Source organism: Macrobrachium rosenbergii, chromosome 12 (assembly GCF_040412425.1).
Source record: "Macrobrachium rosenbergii isolate ZJJX-2024 chromosome 12, ASM4041242v1, whole genome shotgun sequence".
In the NCBI taxonomy this organism is placed as follows: domain Eukaryota; kingdom Metazoa; phylum Arthropoda; class Malacostraca; order Decapoda; family Palaemonidae; genus Macrobrachium; species Macrobrachium rosenbergii.
This window is the reverse complement of record NC_089752.1, coordinates 83993064-84012542: the sequence shown is the minus strand read 5'-3', so window position 1 is coordinate 84012542 and position 19479 is coordinate 83993064. Positions and strand designations below refer to the sequence as shown.

The 19479-nt window shown below is 43.3% G+C and overlaps 2 protein-coding genes across 2 annotated transcripts in view; one reads left to right on the top strand and one right to left on the bottom strand.

Moving 5' to 3' along the window:
• l(2)37Cg (RNA polymerases I and III subunit AC2 l(2)37Cg) overlaps positions 1–19479 on the bottom strand; it is a 303443-nt gene that overhangs the window by 72110 nt on the left and 211854 nt on the right. The gene's annotated exons all lie outside the window — the stretch shown is intronic.
• Positions 3291–6633, top strand: LOC136844293 (uncharacterized). Its single transcript, XM_067113265.1, is given in 2 exon segments — positions 3291–4064; positions 4066–6633. Coding segments are annotated over 2 exon segments (3165 nt in total). The 5' UTR covers positions 3291–3467.

Here is a 19479-nt window from a genome sequence, read left to right as displayed (position 1 = left end):
CGAGACTGGGGTAGAGGTTGCTCTGAGCCTTTTTCGTATCGCTAGCCTAACAAATCCCTTACCCCTTCCTTTGCATTGGGTGGTTTTCCCTAGTTCTCCCCACGCCAGGGACGCTGATCTCTTTTGACCGGCATCCTATGGGGAGTTCTTTTGGTGTCTAAGGGATGCTTCCCCACTCCCTAGCCACCGCTAATTGATTACCACAACTTTGCAATCCTTTAGCATTTGGAGTGTAACCTAGTATTCTCCCCGCGTTTGGTAGTCGTTCTCCCATGAGCGACACCCCGTGGGGGGGGTTGCTATCGGCGTACAGGGGGTGTCCCCCACCCATCTGGCCGCTGCCATAGGTTCCCTCCACTTGACTATTCCCTATCCTTTCCCTAGCATCAGACGCGTGACCGAGTTTCTCCCTGCCCAGGGTTGTCGTTCTCTTAAGACCGACACCCCGTGGAGAGTTAGTCCGGTATCCAGTTAGAGTTATCCACCTAACTGGCCTCCGTCTCGGTGTCCGCTCTTCTGCTAGCTGTTATTGTCCTTGTTTTTTCCCTGTTCAATACAACTGGAACATCGACCATATACCCTGGGAATCTGTCTTGACTTTGGCCAGATCCTACCTCCGCCGAGTTTGTCGGGTCTCCCGTTACCCCCTCTTTAATGTAACCACTCCGGTGGGTATGGTGTGTGGTTGGACGGTGCTCACCCCACCTCCTCCGCCGCCACCATAAGTATGGTGTAACTCGGTTCCCCCGGCATCAAAGCGGAGTTTTATAATCAATGTATCATAACCATTGTTTCTTGGCAAGTACTCGTTGTTAACCATTCCGTACTGTGTATTTACCATACCTCTACCGGACTGTGTCCGGAGGTATTTATGTAATCCGTTATTTTGTTTATGACACATGATCATAGGTTAAGGTTTTCTAGTAGCACCGGAATTACTCCGGCGGTCCTTAACATTTTCACTCATGTATCTTATATATCATTCCCCTAATACCGGAATTAACTCCGGCGGGGTCTGACCGGACCATTTGCATGCTCCGTTAGTCATTTTTTAAATTAAGACTCATCTCCGGCGAACCTACTCCGGCGTGCCTTATTAGCATACTCATGTATCATCTGTCCACTTACAGATGGTACGTTGTCAGGAGCATGGGTGCACGGCGGTCCTGCAGCAGCCCTGTGGACACGAAGTGTGTTGATCCCACTCCGGCTGCGCGGTCCGAGTCGGGGACCTGATCGTCTGGCACCCTGACGGATGTGAGGTGTGCTACGCTCTTTACGAGCGAGTGTTGGATGAGTCGGTAAGCTACATGTCCACTAATCGTTATTCTCTCTTGAGTTTGTGGCCTTTATTGATATATATATATGACAGTTGGAGATTTCGTTAGTAAGCACTCCCCTCCTTTCAGGCCGACCGCAGCTCCCACGACTCTTCGCTGTCGACCCTCAAGACCTGGGTCAGTGGTTTCGGGAGGAATGTCGCGTCGGGGAAGCCCTACGTTCTTTCAGAGGAGATCTGCAATCTCCTCTACCCTGGTGCCCGGATCTCAGCGGCCATCCCGGCGGAAGTAGCCACCCCCTTGATCGCTGGGATCCGTGAGATGACGGAGCCCTCCCATGAAGAAGCCATCTGCGGAGAGGTAGCGGAGGAGGTTGCGGTGATCAACATCAACCTCGAGCTGATGAGCGTTGACCCGGACCACCAGGTTGCAGGTAAGGGGGTAAGTGAGGCAGATGTTTCTGATCCTCTTTTCAGCTCTCCTTCCTCTTCTGTCTCTTCCTTTAGAGGATTCGAGAAATCCTCTTACCTTGAGGACAGGTCAAGGTCTACTGTCCCCAAGGTAAAGTCTGTGAAAACCAAGACCTTATCAAAGTCCTTCAAACACCAGAGGTCACACCCCGGAGCTCCCTTGAAGTCGTCACGGGCCCCTAGCCCTGTGCCGTCTACGAGCAAGGCTCCCCCCTCTGGAAAGGGATCAAGATCTAGGCAAAGTAAGGCGAGTCCCCCTCGTCCTGACTTTGACCCGGAGGCGTTCGCGGAACTTCTTATGAAGAAGTTTGATAAAAGGGTGGAGGCCAGGATTAGCGAACTCTACTCCCAGTTGGCTTCGGGCCTGAAGTCTTCTGACGATTCTGTAAAATCCCTAGCAGAGAAGGTACAGACCCAGCAGAGCTTGCTCTCTGAGTTTATGCGCGCCGGAGCAGCGGCTCAGTCTTACACTGTTCCGGACGCTTCCGGTCTTCCTCCCTTTGATAAGGGAAACACTTGGCACCTGGCTCTTCATGCTCCTCAGCATGAAGATACCCTCATCATTGAAGGACTGGGTACTCGCAGGTTGGAGGAGCTGGAGTTCTTCCCACCTGACCTACTGCCTCCTTACCCAGGATATGCCAGGCTTACCGAGGAAGCCTGGATAAGGTCGGATAAGGTCCTGAAGGAGACTGTCATCTTCCCGAGGGACCAGGCACAATCCACCCTGTTGCGCACGCTCACAGAGTGGGAGGCCGAGAACACGAAACTCACCCCTGTCAAAGGGACGTTTACGATGTTCTCGGTGAGGGATGCTATCCCCACCCCCTGCACGACTAAGGTAGCTCTGTGTATAATTATTGTTTGAAACTGTTAATTACTGTTTGGGTTTAATTGGACAGTTTGTATATTAAGGTATTTCTGTTGTTGTGGGTTATTAAGGAAGAGGTGTAAATGACCAGTTATGACTAGTTGAGTTTGTATATTACTTGTTGTCGATTGTCAATGATTACTTAAGATGTTCTCTTGGAGAGTGGGGAGTATGGGCAGTTAGTTGAAGTCAAGCCCTGTAGGAGATTATTACCTCTCCATCAAAGGATTATTGTGTGTCTGTATCCATTATATATATATTATTTTTTTTAAGTAAAGAAGAAGAGAAAATACCAAGTCTGTGTTTCTTTGCTGCTTCAAGCTATCTAGGCAGTATGGAGAGTAACTTCGACTTGAAACTGATCCCTGAGTATGATGGCAGAAACGCACAATCTGTTATGGAGTGGCTGGAGAAGTTGGAGTTGGTTTGCAAGCTTCGGAAAGTTGATGACGTGGCCACTGTGATTCCTCTGCGGCTTACAGGTGGTGCCTTTGCAGTGTACTTACAGTTACCCACAGCAGATATGAAGGAGGTTGACAAGGTGAAAGAAGCATTGTTGGCTGCGTTTGCTGTTGATCCCTATGTAGCCTATGAACAGTTTGTTAGTAGGAAGTTGCACAGTGGAGAGGCACCGGATGTCTACTTGGCTGAGCTACATCGACTCGGATCCCTGTTTGGAGGAATTTCTGAAAAAGCTCTTGCATGTGCTTTTGTAGCTGGACTTCCAGAGAGAGTTCGCCAGCTGTTGAGAGCCGGGTCTCGCATGGAGGCCCTCGATCTGGAACAGATTTTGGCTCGGGCACGGGCGGTTCTAAAGGATGACCTTCCCTCTGTTTCAGTGGAAACATGTTTTGGCGCCACAGGAAGCTTGGGTTCTGTGCCAGTAGAAACAAAAGTTCAGAAATGTCATGTATGCCTTGGACCAAATCACTTTGCCAGGGACTGTCTTGCTCGCAACCGAGTAAATGGTCGATTTCGGAGAAGGGTAAAGTGTTATCGGTGTGGTGGAATGGGGCACATTGCGTCAGCTTGTCCGGGAAACGAGCAAGGAGAGGAGGCACCAGCGCCAGCCTCCTCTCCCCAAACCCACTCAGTAAGGTGCTGCCAAGTACTGTTTTGAGTGTAGATGGTCTTCCGTGTTGCGTGTTAGTAGACACTGGGTGTTCTCAAAGCATCGCTCATGTTTCATGCTGTAAGGCATGGAACAAGTGCACAGTTAGCATGGTAACTGTGAGTGGGCAAGAATGGGTGTGTGAAGGAATGGGCGCCGTGCACTTGCAGCTCAGTAATGGAGCTACTGCCAGCATTTCTGTGTGTGTAACTACTCTAATGCCACTCGGTTTTAAATTTCTTCTCGGCATGGATGGTGTGAGGGCTCTAGGAGGAGTCACTGTCGATACCCAGGGTGGTGTACGATTTGGAATGGAAGACTCTTTTTTCTGCAGCTGCTGATGTGATGGTGGGGGTGGATGAGCGTGATTTTAGTGCAATTTATGAGCCTTTGATTAAATGTTGGACAGCTACATGGAAATGGTCTAAAGGCAAGGAGCCTGGCATCCTGGAGAATGGAGTAAAGGCATATTCTGTACCTCAGGAGGCAAAGGACCTGTATGAATCAGAGCTACAAAGATGGGTGAGTGATGGTTGGCTGCTTCCTTATGATGAGAATAAATATGGACCAACTAAGGGGCTTATTCCCCTCATGGCTGTTGTACAGCAAAATAAAAAGAAGGTGCGGCCTGTACTGGACTTCAGATAACTGAATACGTACATTGATGCATTTACAGCAGACTCGGATGTGTGTTCAGACAAACTACGTGAGTGGCGCAGGCAAGGAGTGAATGTATCTGTAGTGGACTTGGCTAAAGCTTACCTGCAGATAAGAATCCATGAGTCTCTGTGGCCATACCAGACTGTATATTTCAAAGGCCAGAGGTATTGCCTGACTCGACTGGGGTTTGACTTGAATATTGCTCCAATGGTAATGAAGTCTGTTTTAAACTGTGTTCTTCTTCAGGACCCAATTGTAAGAAAAGGAACATCAGCTTATATTGATGACATCTTGGTGAATGAAGATATTGTTAAGGCCAGCCGTGTAGAGGAGCATCTCAGAAATTTTGGGCTAGTAAGTAAGCCACACCAAAGACTTGCTGAAGGGGCTCGAGCATTGGGCCTGAGAGTTTGGGGGGAGCAGGAGAGTCTTTTTTGGAAGAGGGACAATGACCTGGGCGATGCACCAAGACAATTGACTCGGCGATCAGTGTTCTCATACTGTGGTAGACTGTTAGACCACTACTCTGTTTGTGGATGGCTGCGAGTGGCGGTAGCATTCATCAAGAGAAGAGTCAATAAAGTCACTGAAGGATGGGACGACGTCATTAATGATGATTACATCAAAATGTGTTTACAGGAACTTCTGGAGAAGGTTAAGAAGGATGACCCTGTGAGAGGACAGTGGAATGTCACCGGTGACAAATTCAAGATCTGGGTGGATGCTAGTTCTCTTGCACTTGGTGTTGCAGTGGAAGCAAATGGTTCCATTGTGGAAGATGCCAGCTGGCTGCGGAAAGACGACTCTTGCCACATCAATATGGCTGAGCTAGATGCAGTCATTAAAGGACTGAATCTTGCACTGGCTTGGAAGATACAAAAGGTGGAATTAATGACTGACTCATCTGCTGTGCATAGATGGATTTCAGATGGACTTTTAGGAAAAAGCAGATTGAAGACTAAGGCTGCAAGTGAAATGCTCATCAGAAGAAGACTAGGAATAGTCTTGTCATTGATAGAAGAGTGTGACCTCCAGCTGTCTATTACACTTGTGTCTTCTGCCAATAATAAAGCTGACAGTTTGACACATGTACCTCAGCGCTGGCTGAGGGACCTTGGTTCATGTCACCAAGATGCAAAACTTGTGTGCGCTTCTGTTGTCCCTGCCATTAGTGATGGAATTAAGGAGATCCATCATGCTGCCGGTCACCCAGGTGTGAGAAGGACTCTCTATTTTGTAAAGAAAGTCCATCCAGGAGTTACCAGGCGGCAAGTACAAGCTGTTGTCAAATGCTGTGAGGCATGCCAGTCAATAGACCCGGCCCCAGTGAAGTGGCAGAAGGGTAGTCTGGAAGTGGATAGAGTGTGGCAGAGAGTTGGTATGGATATTACTCACTATGATGGATGGCTGTATCTTACTCTCATTGATTGTGGACCATCTCGATTTGCCATCTGGCGTCGGCTCCGTTTTCAGACCAGTGAGAGCATCATCGGACAACTTGAGACAGTGTTCTATGAACGAGGAGCGCTGGAGGAACTGTTAACAGACAATGACACTGCTTTTCGCAGCAAACTATTTGCTGACTTTGCAAAAAAGTGGTGCGTGCATCTTAATTTTAGATGTGCTTATGTTCCATCAGGAAATGGTATAGCTGAGAGATGCCATCAAACTGTTAAAGTCATTGCTGCAAGGAAAGGCTGTAGCATTGCAGAGGCTGTATATCTGTATAATTTGATGCCTCGTGATGACTGCGACTCAACGACTGCCCCTGTCAGTATGCTGTATTCTTACCCTGTGAGGATCCGAGGAGTGGATCCATGCACAATGAACAAAGTGGCAGTGAGTGGCCCCTACAAAGCAAGTGATGAGGTGTGGGTAAAACCATCCAACATGCGATGCAATATGCAATTTGAAAGAGGCAAGGTTACGGGAGTTTTGTCAGAACAAGCTGTTGAAGTCAATGGAGTTCCACTCCACGTTAGAGATCTTCGTTCGTGTTCTTCACAAGGATTAACATTGAGTGAGGAAACTACTAATGCTGAGGATGAGGAGCTTCTTATACAGCTTCCTGTTCATGAAGATGAGGGGGAAGAGGAAGATTCAGGTACTGTTGTTCAGTGCAACGCGATTCCAAAACGTTCAACAAGAGTTAGAAAAGCTAGAGTTTGTAATATATATGAATGTAATTCAGGGGGAGTGTATAATTATTGTTTGAAACTGTTAATTACTGTTTGGGTTTAATTGGACAGTTTGTGTATTAAGGTACGAGTATTTCTGTTGTTGTGGGTTATTAAGGAAGAGGTGTAAATGACCAGTTATGACTAGTTGAGTTTGTATATTACTTGTTGTCGATTGTCAGTGATTATTTAAGATGTTCTCTTGGAGAGTGGGGAGTATGGGCAGTTAGTTGAAGTCAAGCCCTGTAGGAGATTATTACCTCTCCATCAAAGGATTGTTGTGTGTCTGTATCCATTATATTTAAATTATTTTTTTTAAGTAACGAAGAAGAGAAAAAACCAAGTCTGTGTTTCTTTGCTGCTTCACTCTGATTACCAGTCAGGCAAGCATCGAGGGCAAGCCCCTTCCACAACTCTGGGAGACAGATCCCACCTCTCTCGTCTTCCCCGGAGATTCTGAATTTTGGAAGGGAGCTCCGGCCACTTTTACGGTGAGTGGGCTCGACCCTGACTGCGCTTCTTCCCTCTTCAGCGAGCAGCTTCCCAAACTCCTGGAATCTCTTCTGAAGGCCGAATCGGAAGCCAAGACCAGGTTGAGTCGGTCCCTGCATTCCCTGACTTTGGCAGAGGCAACTTCGGTTGTCTACAATGAAGAAGCCCTCTTCCAGGTCCTTACCAAATCCCTACTGGCGGGATTCCTACAGGACCTGTAAGACTTCATAGTGGCTCGTATGAATTGCTGAAAACACATCTTTGCGGCAGCCACTATAAGGCACGAGCCCAATAGGCTCATGAAGAGCTCTGTTTGGGGGGCTAATCTCTTCCCGCAGGAAGAAGTAAATACAGTCCTGGCAGAGGCAACCAGGGCAAACCAAAGCCTCCGCTCCCGCTGGGGTCTCCCCTACAAGCAGAAGCCAACGGAGTCCACCGGACCTCATCCCAGACCCGGGAAGAGGTTCAAGAAGTTTAAGAGACCACATACTCAGACTGTGCTGCAGGCTGTTCCGGTCTCTCCAGCCGGCCAGCCTTCAACCTCTAAAGCGCAGCCTCAGCAACAGTATGTGCTGGTACAGCCAGCCCAACACACGCTCGCTTCCCCTACTTATGTGACATCTCCGGCTTTCAACGCTTCATTTGAAAGCCAAGGGGCATTTCGGGCATTCAACCGAAATGCCAGGGGAAGTAGAGCCAGAGGCTCTTTTACAGGCAAATCGGCGTCCCGTTCCATCTCCCGAGGGAGGGGAGGCCGAGGTAGCAGAGGAGGTAGATCATCTCCCACCCAGTGAGGCTCCTCAGGTAGGCGGGAGGTTGTATCTCTTTCGGGACCAATGGACCTTCAGTCCGTGGGCCCACAGCATAGTCTCCAAGGGTCTGGGATGGAGCTGGAGCAGAGGCCCTCCTCCGCTAGTCAGATTCCATCAGTCACCGTCCAAAGCCCTCCAGGACTTTGTGAAGGACCTGCTCCAAAAGAGGGCTATAAAGAAAGCGAGGCACCTGAAGTTTCAGGGCAGACTGTTCAGCGTTCCAAAGAAAGGCTCCAGTCAGCAAAGAGTAATCCTAGACTTATCTCGTCTCAATTTATACATTCAATGCGACAAATTTCGAATGCTTACAATCTCGCAGGTTCAGACCCGATTTCCCCGTGGAGCCATAACCACCTCTATAGATCTTTCGCCTATTATCACGTCCCGGTTGCGAGAAGGTTCTCTCCTTATCTGGGGTTCAGACTAGGAAAGCAAGCTTACTCGTTCAGGGTCATGCCATTCGGGCTCAACATAGCCCCCAGAATTTTCACCAAACTGGCAGATACAGTAGTCCAACAACTACGGTCACAGGGGAGCATGCTGGCCGCATACCTGGACGATTGGATAATCTGGGCATCCAAAGCCAGTGAATGTCGGAAAGCAACAGCCATTGTAATCGGTTTTCTGGAATCTCTAGGCTTCCAAATAAACAGGGAAAAATCCCACCTAGTTCCGGAGACCCGCTTTCAGTGGTTGGGAGTCCAGTGGGACCTGGACTCACACAAACTGTCTCTTCCGCCAGTCAAACGGAGAGAAATAGCCAAAGCAACCAGGCAATTCCTCAAGAACAGGAAAGCTTCCCCGCCGTTCCAAGAAAGGGTCTTAGGTTCCCTTCAGTTTGCTTCAGTAACAGATCTGCTCCTGAAAGCCAAACTGAAAGACATAAACAGAGTGTGGCGGAGACGTGCCAACAACAGATTCAGAGACAAGGTGTCCCTAATTCCGCCAGTGTTGAGAAAGAGACTCCGGCCCTGGACAACAGTCAAGTGCTTGTCAAAATCAGTACCGCTCCAGTTTCCCCCTCCGGCATTGGTAATTCACACGGATGCTTCTCTGAGCGGGTGGGGAGGATATTCTCAACACAAAAAAGTGCAGGGAACGTGGTCCACTATGTTCCGTCAGTTCCATATCAACATTCTCGAAGCAATGGCAGTCTTTCTAACCCTAAAGAAACTGCGTCCAACCAGACTAATCCATATCAGGTTGGTTTTGGACAGTGCAGTAGTGGTGCATTGCATAAACAGAGGAGGCTCCAAGTCGAGCCGGATCAACCAAGTAATGATAGCAATATTCTCCCTGGCAAACAAGCACTGGCGGTGGCATTTGTCAGCTACCCATCTGGCAGGAGTCCGGAATGTCATTGCATTCGAGTGGATTTGCAGTCAGGTCCCAGGTCTCCAGGTAGATCTGTTTGCCACAGAAAGCAACCACAAACTTCCATGTTATGTGGCCCCCAACCTGGACCCTCTGGCTCACTCCACAGATGCGATGTCAACAGATTGGAACATGTGGCAGAGGATCTACCTGTTTCCTCCAGTGAACTTGTTGATGAAAGTTTTACACAAGCTCAGGACATTCAAAGGTCATGTAGCCCTGGTAGCACCCAACTGGCCGAAGAGCAACTGGTTTCCTCTTCTTCTGGAGCTGAAACTCCGGTGCATACAAATCCCCAGGCCAAAACTGACACAAATAGTACAAACTCGGACTGTGTCAGCTTCCTCAAGAATTCAAAATGCCCTAACTTTATGGATTTCATGAAATTCGCAGCTCAGAAAGATGCTAACATTGACCCTGTTAATACACTGTTCTTAGAATCAGACAAAAGGGAATCTACCCTCAGACAATACGACTCAGCAGTCAAGAAATTAGCATTATTCCTGAAAGAATCTGAAGCTAAAGAAATGACCACGAACCTTGCAATTTCGTTCTTCAGGTCATTATTTGAAAAAGGTCTAGCCTCTAGTACTATTACTACAGCCAAATCAGCTTTAAAAAAGATAATTTTACATGGCTTTAATATTAACTTAACAGACTCATATTTTTCATCAATTCCTAGAGCATGCGCTCGTTTGAGACCAACAACCCGCCCACACACACGTTTCCTGGTTCTTAAATGACGTTCTTAAATTAGCATCAGATACTGATAATCAGAAATGTTCATTCTGTCTGTTAAGGAAGACCTTATTCTTAATCAGCTTAGCCTCAGGTGCTAGAATTTCTGAGCTGTCCGCTCTCTCTAGAGAACCGAACCATGTCGATTTCCTCCCGTCAGGAGAAGTTCTGTTAGCCCCGGATCTCAAGTTTCTTGCTAAGAATGAAGATCCACAAGATAGGTGGTCCCCTTGGAAGGTTATCCCCCTTCCACAAGACCTGTCATTATGTCCAGTCACTGCTTTAAAGGCTTATTTAGACAGAACCTCTAATACAACATCAGGCCCTCTTTTTGTTAGGGAAGGTGGAGGAACTATTTCTTTGAAGGCCATCAGACAACAAATCTTGTACTTTATTAAACAAGCTAACCCAGATTCAGTTCCAAAGGTTCATGATATCAGGGCAGTGGCCACCTCCACTAATTATTTCCATTATATGAATTTTGACGATCTCAAAAAATATAAGGGTTGGAAATCACCTTCAGTGTTCAAATGCCACTACCTCAAATCTCTAGAGGCCCTAAAATTTTCCACTGTGGCGGCAGGAAGCATTGTCCCTTCCTCTGGTGATCACACTTCACATTCCTAACTATTCTGTCACTCTCCCTCTCGCCTACCTGCCTCGTTTACTCCCCTTACCGTCTTCCTTGGGTCAGGCATGCTTCACAGCCTGACTCCTGACCATGTTACATATTGTCTGTTGTCCCTTTTTTTTTAGTGTTTAAGTCATTTATAATCATATTCTAAATTACTGTATTATATGTTTGCTTTGGGGCATGGTTCCCCTGACTTGTTGTTCCATGTTTTATAACAGAGATTTTTTCTGCTTGGGTAATTAAAACTCAGTTTTGATCATAGTTTTATTTCTCTCCATCACAGTAGTTTTCAAGAGCTTCACCAAGCTGGTATGTTTAATTCTCTGCTATGATTTCACCGGGTGACACAGGTCAAAGCCCAGAAAAGGGATTTTGACAAAGGAAAAATTTATTTCTGGGGGAAGACCTGTGTCACCCGGTGACCCACTGCTATTCCTCCTTTCCCCCCCCTGGGTAAAATACCAAGCTTGGGGGGGTGCTAACCTGGAATGCCAATATGGCGGCTCAGTTGTTGGTATTCGGGGAGCTGGTGCGGGCTTTGTAACGGCACATCGCTTTTGAGGATTTTGAGATTGGATATCTCTACAGGGCAGAGGCCTGTGGTAGTGACAACACTCACCCTTTCCTATATACGACTCCATTTTATGGAGCTCGCACTGGGGGTGGTAACCCCAGCATTGCATTTAGCTTTTCTCTGGTATGTTTAGCAATAAATTTACCTAGAAATATGTGCTGGATGGTTATTTCACCGGGTGACACAGGTCTTCCCCGAGAAATAGATTTTTCCTTTGTCAAAATCCCTTATTTGACTCTTCTTAGGAAGTCGCTGTTTTTAATTAGTTTGGCTTCAGAAGCTAGAATCTCTGAACTTTCAGCCCTTTCTAGAGAGTCTAATCATGTGGATTTCCTCCCGTCAGGAGAGGTTCTACTTTCTCCGGACCAAACCTTTTTGGCCAAGAACGAAGAACCTCAAAATAGGTGGTCTCCCTGGAAGATCATACCTCTTCCGGAAGATCCTTCCTTATGTCCGGTAGTTACCTTAAAAGCTTACCTTGATAGGACTTCTCAAAGATCTTCAGGTCCCCTTTTTGTTAGAGAGAATGGTGGAACCATCTCCTTGAATGGTATTAGACAACAAATTCTTTATTTTATTAAACAAGCCAACCCGGATTCAATTCCCCAGGTCCATGATATCCGTGCTGTAGCCACCTCAGTTAATTACTTTCAACATATGAACTTTGATGAAATTTAGAAATATACGGGCTGGAAATCTCCAAGAGTTTTTAAACGTCACTACCTTAAGTCCTTAGAGGCTCTTAAATTTTCTGCTGTCGCTGCAGGGAACATTGTTTCTCCAGAGTCAGCTTAGTATTATGTTATTTAAATGGTAATTTGTGATTTAGTTTGCTTGCCCTACCTATTGGTATACCTCTGACCTACTTGCCTCGCTTGTATTCCCTGCCTTTCTACCTTGTTGACTGGGTTTGGGTTGCTTCACAAACCACTCCTGTCTTTGTACATACCATCCTCGTTCAATTTTTCACCACTATTTGTTATTTTAGGTGATGGTTTTTTAGTTAGATTGTTAAGCAATATCTTAAGCTACATTGTTTTGTATACTTTACTTAACATATACAGTTTTAAATAATTTGTTATATTAATTGGATAAGTAAAAAACATTCAAAAATAATTTTATTTTCCTTAGTAAAATTTTTTAATTTTGACATTTGACCTTTTATATTTAACAAGCTTTTATTTGGCCAATTCTCTGCTACTATTTCACTGGCCGACACAGGTCGATCCCAGAAAAAGGATTTTGACAAAGGAAAAATCTATTTCTGGGTGAGGACCTGTGTCGCCCAGTGAACCCTTCCCTCTTTTTTCCCACCCTAGGCTGGCCAAAGCTTGGATGCTATTTCGGGATGATGGTTCTGGGTGGAAGTAGTAGTAGCGAGCGGAGAAGGACCGCTGTAACGGCTCCCTTAGGTAGAGGGATTTTGGGAGAGGAGAGGTCTATTGGGATTAACCCTTATACGCTGAAGCCCTATTTTCAAAAACGTCTCCCGTATGCCGGCGGCCTCCGAGAGGTAGCGCTGAGCGGAAAAAGTTTTTTCAAAAAAATCACAGCGTGCTTAGTTTTCAAGATTAAGAGTTCATTTTTGGCTCCTTTTTTCTCAATGCCTGAAGTTTAGTATGGAATCATCAGAAATGAAAAAAATATCATTATCATATATAAATATTGGAATATATGACAGCCAAAAAAACTCGGATATAATTGTATATAAATCGCTGTAAGGAAAAAGCGGTTAAAGCTAATTAGTTAATTTTTTTAGTTGTATTGTACACTAAATTGCGATGATTTTGGTATATAACAGATTGTAAAACGATTAATGCAACACAGAGAAAATATTATCACAAAATGATGCATGAATTCGTAACGCGCGGACGTAAAAAAAAGTTTTTTTCAAAAATTCACCAAAAATCAAAATATTATGCTAGAGACTTTCCAATTGTGCCAAAATGAAGGAGATTGATTGAATATTACTAAACTGTAAGTTTTTTAGCTTACAATTGCATTTTTGAACCATTTCGATCTAGTTAAAGTTGACCGAAGGTTGATTTTTTTCTATTTATTGTTATTTCGATGTAAATATTTAAAAACTGTGAAGATAAAGGAATGATTTATTTTTTGTTGTATTATACATGCAATTGCGCACATTTTTATGTATAACACTTTATGTAACGAATAATATGAAACGGCGAAAAAATTACGGCAAACTGACGCAAGAAATGACATGATTTTCAGCGGAGTCCGTCATGCATGAGCGGAGGAAATTATTTTTTCAAAAATTCACCAAAAATCTAAATATTGTGCTAGAGACTTTCCGTTTGTTGCAGAATGAAGGTAAATGATTGATTGTTACTCGAATGTAATAATTATGGCTTACGGATGCGTTTTTCGATCATTTCGGTCGAGTCAAAGTTGACCGAATGTTAAAATTTTGTCAGTTATCGTGATTTCGGCGAAAATATTAAAAAACTGTGAAGAGCTAAAGGAATGATTTATTTTTGCAATTCTACATGAAATTGCGCACATTTTGATGTATAACACTTTATGTAACGAATAATATGAAATGTCGAAAAAATATTGACAGGATTTTCAGCGGAGTCTTACGCGAGCGCGGAAAAAATTTTTTCAAAAAATTCACAAAAATCTAAATATTGTGCTAGAGACTTTCCGTTTGTTGCAGAATGAAGGTAAATGATTGATTGTTACTCGAATGTAATAATTATGGCTTACGGATGCGTTTTTCGATCATTTCGGTCGAGTCAAAGTTGACCGAATGTTAAAATTTTGTCAGTTATCGTGATTTCGGCGAAAATTTAAAAAACTGTGAAGAGCTAAAGGAATGATTTATTTTTGTTGTATTCTACATGAAATTGCGCACATTTTGATGTATAAACTTTATGTAACGAATAATATGAAACGGCTTACGGCAAGCTGACGCAAGAAATGATGATTTTCAGCAGAGTTTGCGCGTATTTTTTTCAAAAATTCACCAAAAATCTAAATATTGTGCTAGAGACTTTCCGTTTGTTGCAGAATGAAGGCAAATGATTGATTGTTACTCGAAGGTAATAATTATGGCTTACGGATGCGTTTTTCGATCATTTCGGTCGAGTCAAAGTTGACCGAATGTTAAAATTTTGTCAGTTATCGTGATTTCGGCGAAAATATTAAAAAACTGTGAAGAGCTAAAGGAATGATTTAGTTTTTGTTGTATTCTACATGAAATTGCGCACATTTTGATGTATAACACTTTATGTAACGAATAATATGAAATGTCGAAAAAATTACGGCAAGCAGACGTAAGAAATGCCACGATTTTCAGCGGAGTCCGCGAGCGCGGAGCGAAGGAAAATTTTTTTTTCAGAAATTCACCAAAAATCTAAATATTGTGCTAGAGACTTTCCGTCTGTTGCAGAATGAAGGTAAATGATTGATTGTTACTCGAATGTAATAATTATGGCTTACGGATGCGTTTTTCGATCATTTCGGTCGAGTCAAAGTTGACCGAACGTTAAAATTTTGTCAGTTATCGTGATTTCGGCAAAAATATTAAAAAACTGTGAAGAGCTAAAGGAATGATTTATTTTTTGTTGTATTCTACATGAAATTGCGCACATTTTGATGTATAACACTTTATGTAACGAATAATATGAAAGGGCAAAAAAATTACGGCAAGCTGACGCAAGAAATGCCATGATTTTCAGCAGAGTTCGCGTGCGGAGAGTGAGGAAAAAATTTTTTCAAAAATTCACCAAAATCTAAATATTGTGCTAGAGACTTTCCGTTTGTTGCAAAATGAAGGTAAGTGATTGATTGTTACTTGAATGTAATAATTATGGCTTACGGATGCGTTTTTCGATCATTTCGATCGAGTCAAAGTTGACCGAACGTTAAAATTCTGTCAGTTATCGTGATTTCGGCGAAAATATTAAAAAACTGTGAAGAGCTAAAGGAATGATTTATTTTTAGTGTATTCTAAATGAAATTGCGCACATTTTGATGTATAACACTTTATGTAACGAATAATATGAAAGGGCAAAAAAATTACGGCAAGCTGACGCAAGAAATGCCATGATTTTCAGCGGAGTCCGCGTGCGCGGAGCGGAGGAAATTTTTTTTTTTCAAAAATTCACCAAAAATCTAAATATTGTGCTAGAGACTTTACGTTTGTTGCAAAATGAAGGTAAGTGATTGATTGTTACTCGAATGTAATAATTATGGCTTACGGATGCGTTTTTCGATCATTTCGGTCGAGTCAAAGTTGACCGAATGTTAAAATTTTGTCAGTTATCGTGATTTCGGCGAAAATATTAAAAACTGTGAAGAGCTAAAAGGAATGATTTATTTTTTGTTGTATTCTAAAATTGCGCACATTTTGATGTATAACACTTTATGTAACGAATAATATGAAAGGGCAAAAATTACGGCAAGCTGACAATCATTTCGAGGAAATTTTTTTCAAAAATTCACCAAAAATCTAAATATTGTCAAAGACTTTCCGTCTGTTGCAAAATGAAGCGTTAAAATTCTTACGGATGCGTTTTCATTTCGATCGTTAAAATTCTGTCAGATCGTGATTTCGGCGAAAAATATTAAAAACTGTGAAGAGCTAAAGGAATGATTTATTTTTAGTGTATTCTAAATGAAATTGCGCACATTTTGATGTATAACTTTATGTAACGAATAATATGAAAGGGCAAAAAAATTACGGCAAGCTGACGCAAGAAATGCCATGATTTTCAGAAGTCATTTTTTTTCATGTATAAAAATCTAAATTTGTGCTAGAGACTTTACGTTTGTTGCAAAATGAAGGTAAGTGATTGATTGTTACTTGAATGTAATAATTATGGCTTACGGATGCGTTTTTCGATCATTTCGATCGAGTCAAAGTTGACCGAACGTTAAAATTCTGTCAGTTATCGTGATTTCAACGAAAATATTAAAAAACTGTGAAAAAATATTTTTGTGTATTCTAAATGAAATTGCGCACATTTTGATGTATAACACTTTATGTAACTGAAAGGGCGAAAAAATTACGTTTTTGACGCAAGAAATGACAGGATTTTCAGCCGAAATCCTCAAGAGGAAATTTTTTTCAAAAAATTCACCAAAATTCTAAATATTGTGCTAGAGACTTTCCGTCTGTTGCAAAATGAAGGTAAAGGATTGAATATCACCAGAATATGAGATTTTTTGCTTACCCAAAAGAGACCCAAGTAAAAAAAAAAAAGGATTTTGACAAAGGAAAAATCTATTTCTGGGGAGAGACCTGTGTCACCCGGTGAAATAACCTTTCAGCACTTATTTCTAGGTAAAGCTATTGCTAAATATAACAGAGAAAAGCTAAAAAGCTAAGCTGGAGTTACTACCCCAGTCAAAAGCTCCATGAAATGGAGTCGTGTATGAGAAAGGGTGAGATTGTCACAATCACAGGCCTCCGCCCTGTAAACATTCCCAATGTCAAAAGTCCCACTGAGGTGAGGTGCCATTACAAACCCCCGCACCACTCGCGGACTGTAAACAAATAGGCGTCACCCACATTCCATGTTAGCACCCCCATCCTGGAATGGTATTTTATCAGGGGGGGAAAGGAAGGAATCATGGGTGGGTCACCCGGGTGACACAGGTCTCTCCCAGAAATAGATTTTCCTTTGTCAAAATCCTTTTCTGGGTTTTCCGACCTGTGTCACCCGGTGAAATAATAACAGAGAAATCAAAATACCATCCTGAAACAAAAGGGAGACTTGTAGAGGAAAGTAATAAAGCTAAATTTCCACAAGAGTTTTAATTATCCCGGTAGCAAGATGTGGTATTAAGATATAATAAAGATACTTAAATTTAATGCAATATTAAAGTGTACATGAATATAAAATCATCCTTAGATTAATGAGTACATAAAAGTGAAAATTAGGTACTAAACATTATACTTAAAACTAAGGTGGGGAAACTATGTCCCACAAGATAATACATGTAACATTTAAATTAAACACATAGACAGGACAAAACTATGACATGGTCAGGAGAAAGGCTGTGAAGCATGCCTCACCTGGAGATGACCTAAGGGGAATAAATGAGGCAGGTAGGAGGGAGGAGAGTGACTGCATACAAAGAAGAATTAAATTGAGGGGGGAACTATGTTCCCTGCCGCCACTGTAGTGAATTTCAGAGCTTCTAGTGATTTCAGATAGTGGCGTTTAACAACTACGGGAGACTTCCACCCTGTGTATTTTGAAAGATCCTCGAAATTCATATAATGGAAATAGTTAGTGGAGGTGGACACTGCCTAATGTCATGTACCTTTGGAACTGAATCTGGGTTTGCATGTTTAACGAAATACAGGATCTGTTGCCTAATGGCTTTCATAGAGATAGTTCCTCCCCCTTCCCTTACAAACAGAGGCCCGGAAGTTATCTGTGAGGTCCTGTCTAAATAGGCTTTCAAGGTAAAGACTGGGCATAAAGACAGGTCCTGTGGGAGGGGGATGACCTTCCAGGGAGACCACCTATCTCGAGGATCTTCATTTTTAGCTAGGAACTTAGGGTGAGGAGCTAGCAACATTTCACCTGATGGAAGGAAATCAATATGATTGGGTTCTCTAGACAGGGCAGACAGTTCAGAAATTCTAGCACCTGAAACTAAACTAATAAAAAATAAGGTCTTCCTCAATAAGTTAGTGAAAGAGCAATTCTGATTATCTATTTCTGAGGTTAACTTAAGAACATCATTTAAAAACCAGGAAACCGTATGTGGGCGGGTTATTGGTCTTAAACGAGCACAGGCTTTAGGGATAGACGAAAAATAAGTCTGTTAAATTAATCTTAAACCTGTGCAAAAATATCTTTTTCAAAGCTGATTTTGCTGTAGTAATGGTACTTGAGGCCAGACCTTTCTCAAATAATGACCTAAAAAATGAAATAGATAAATTAGTGGTCATTACAGTTGCTTCAGATTCTTTTAAGAAGAGTGCTAGTTTCTTAACTGCTGAGTCATACTGTCTAAGAGTGGATTCCCTTTTGTCTGATTCTAGGAACAAAGTGTTAATATGATCAATATTAGCATCCTTCTGAGCTGCAAACTTCATGAAATCCACAAAGCCAGGGCATTCTGAATTCTTGAGGAAGCTGACACAGTCTGAGTTTGTACTATTTGCGTCAGTTTCGGGTTGGGAATTTGCAAACACCGAAGCTTCAGCTCTAGAAGAAGTGGAAACCAGTTGCTCTTTGGCCAGTTGGGAGCTACTAGGGCTATCTGACCTTTGAATGTCCTGAGCTTGTGAAGGACTTTCAGTAACAGGTTTACTGGAGGAAAGAGGTAGATCCTTTTCCACTTGTTCCAATCTATGGACATTGCATCTGTGGAGTGAGCTAGAGGGTCCAGGTTGGGAGCAACATAACAAGGTAGTTTGTGGTTGCATTCTGTTGCAAAGAGATCTACTTCGAGACCCGGAACTTGATTGCAAATCCATTTGAATGAAGTTTTGTCCAGGGACCATTCCGACTCCAGCGGAGTTGTCCTGGATAAGGAATCTGCAATGACATTCCGGACTCCTGCAAAGTGGGTAGCAGACAGATGCCACGGTGTTTGTTTTGCTAGAGAGAATATTGCTATCATAACCTGGTTGATCCGACTCGATTTGGAACCTCCCCTGTTTAAACAATGTACTACTACTGCGCTGTCCAGGACCAATCTTATATGAATCAGATTGTTCGGACGCAGTTTCTTCAGGGTTAGAAAGACTGCCATAGCTTCCAGGACATTGATATGAAACTGGCGGAACATGGTGGACCAAGTCCCCTGTACCTTCTTGTGTTGGGAGTATCCTCCCCACCCGCTTAGGGAAGCGTCGGTGTGAATCACTAATGATGGAGGAGGAAACTGAAGAGGTACTGACTTCGATAAGCTCTTGACAGTCGTCCAAGGCCGGAGTCTCTTTTTCAAAATCGGCGGAATCAGAGATATTTTGTCTCTGAACCTGACATTGGCTCGGCTCCGCCATACCCTGTTTATGTCTTTCAGTTTGGATTTCAAAAGAAGATCCATCACTGAAGCAAACTGAAGAGAACCTAAGACTCTTTCTTGGGTACGACGGGAAGCTTTCTTGTTCTTGAGGAACTGTCTGGTTGCCTTTGCTATTATTTCTCTCCGTTTGGCCGGCGGAAGAGATAGTCTGTGTGCACACAGGTCCCACTGGATTCCTAACCATTGAAAGCGACTCTCCGGAACTAGGCGGGATTTCTCCTTGTTTATCTGAAAGCCCAGTGATTCCAGAAAGCCGATTACTATGGCTGT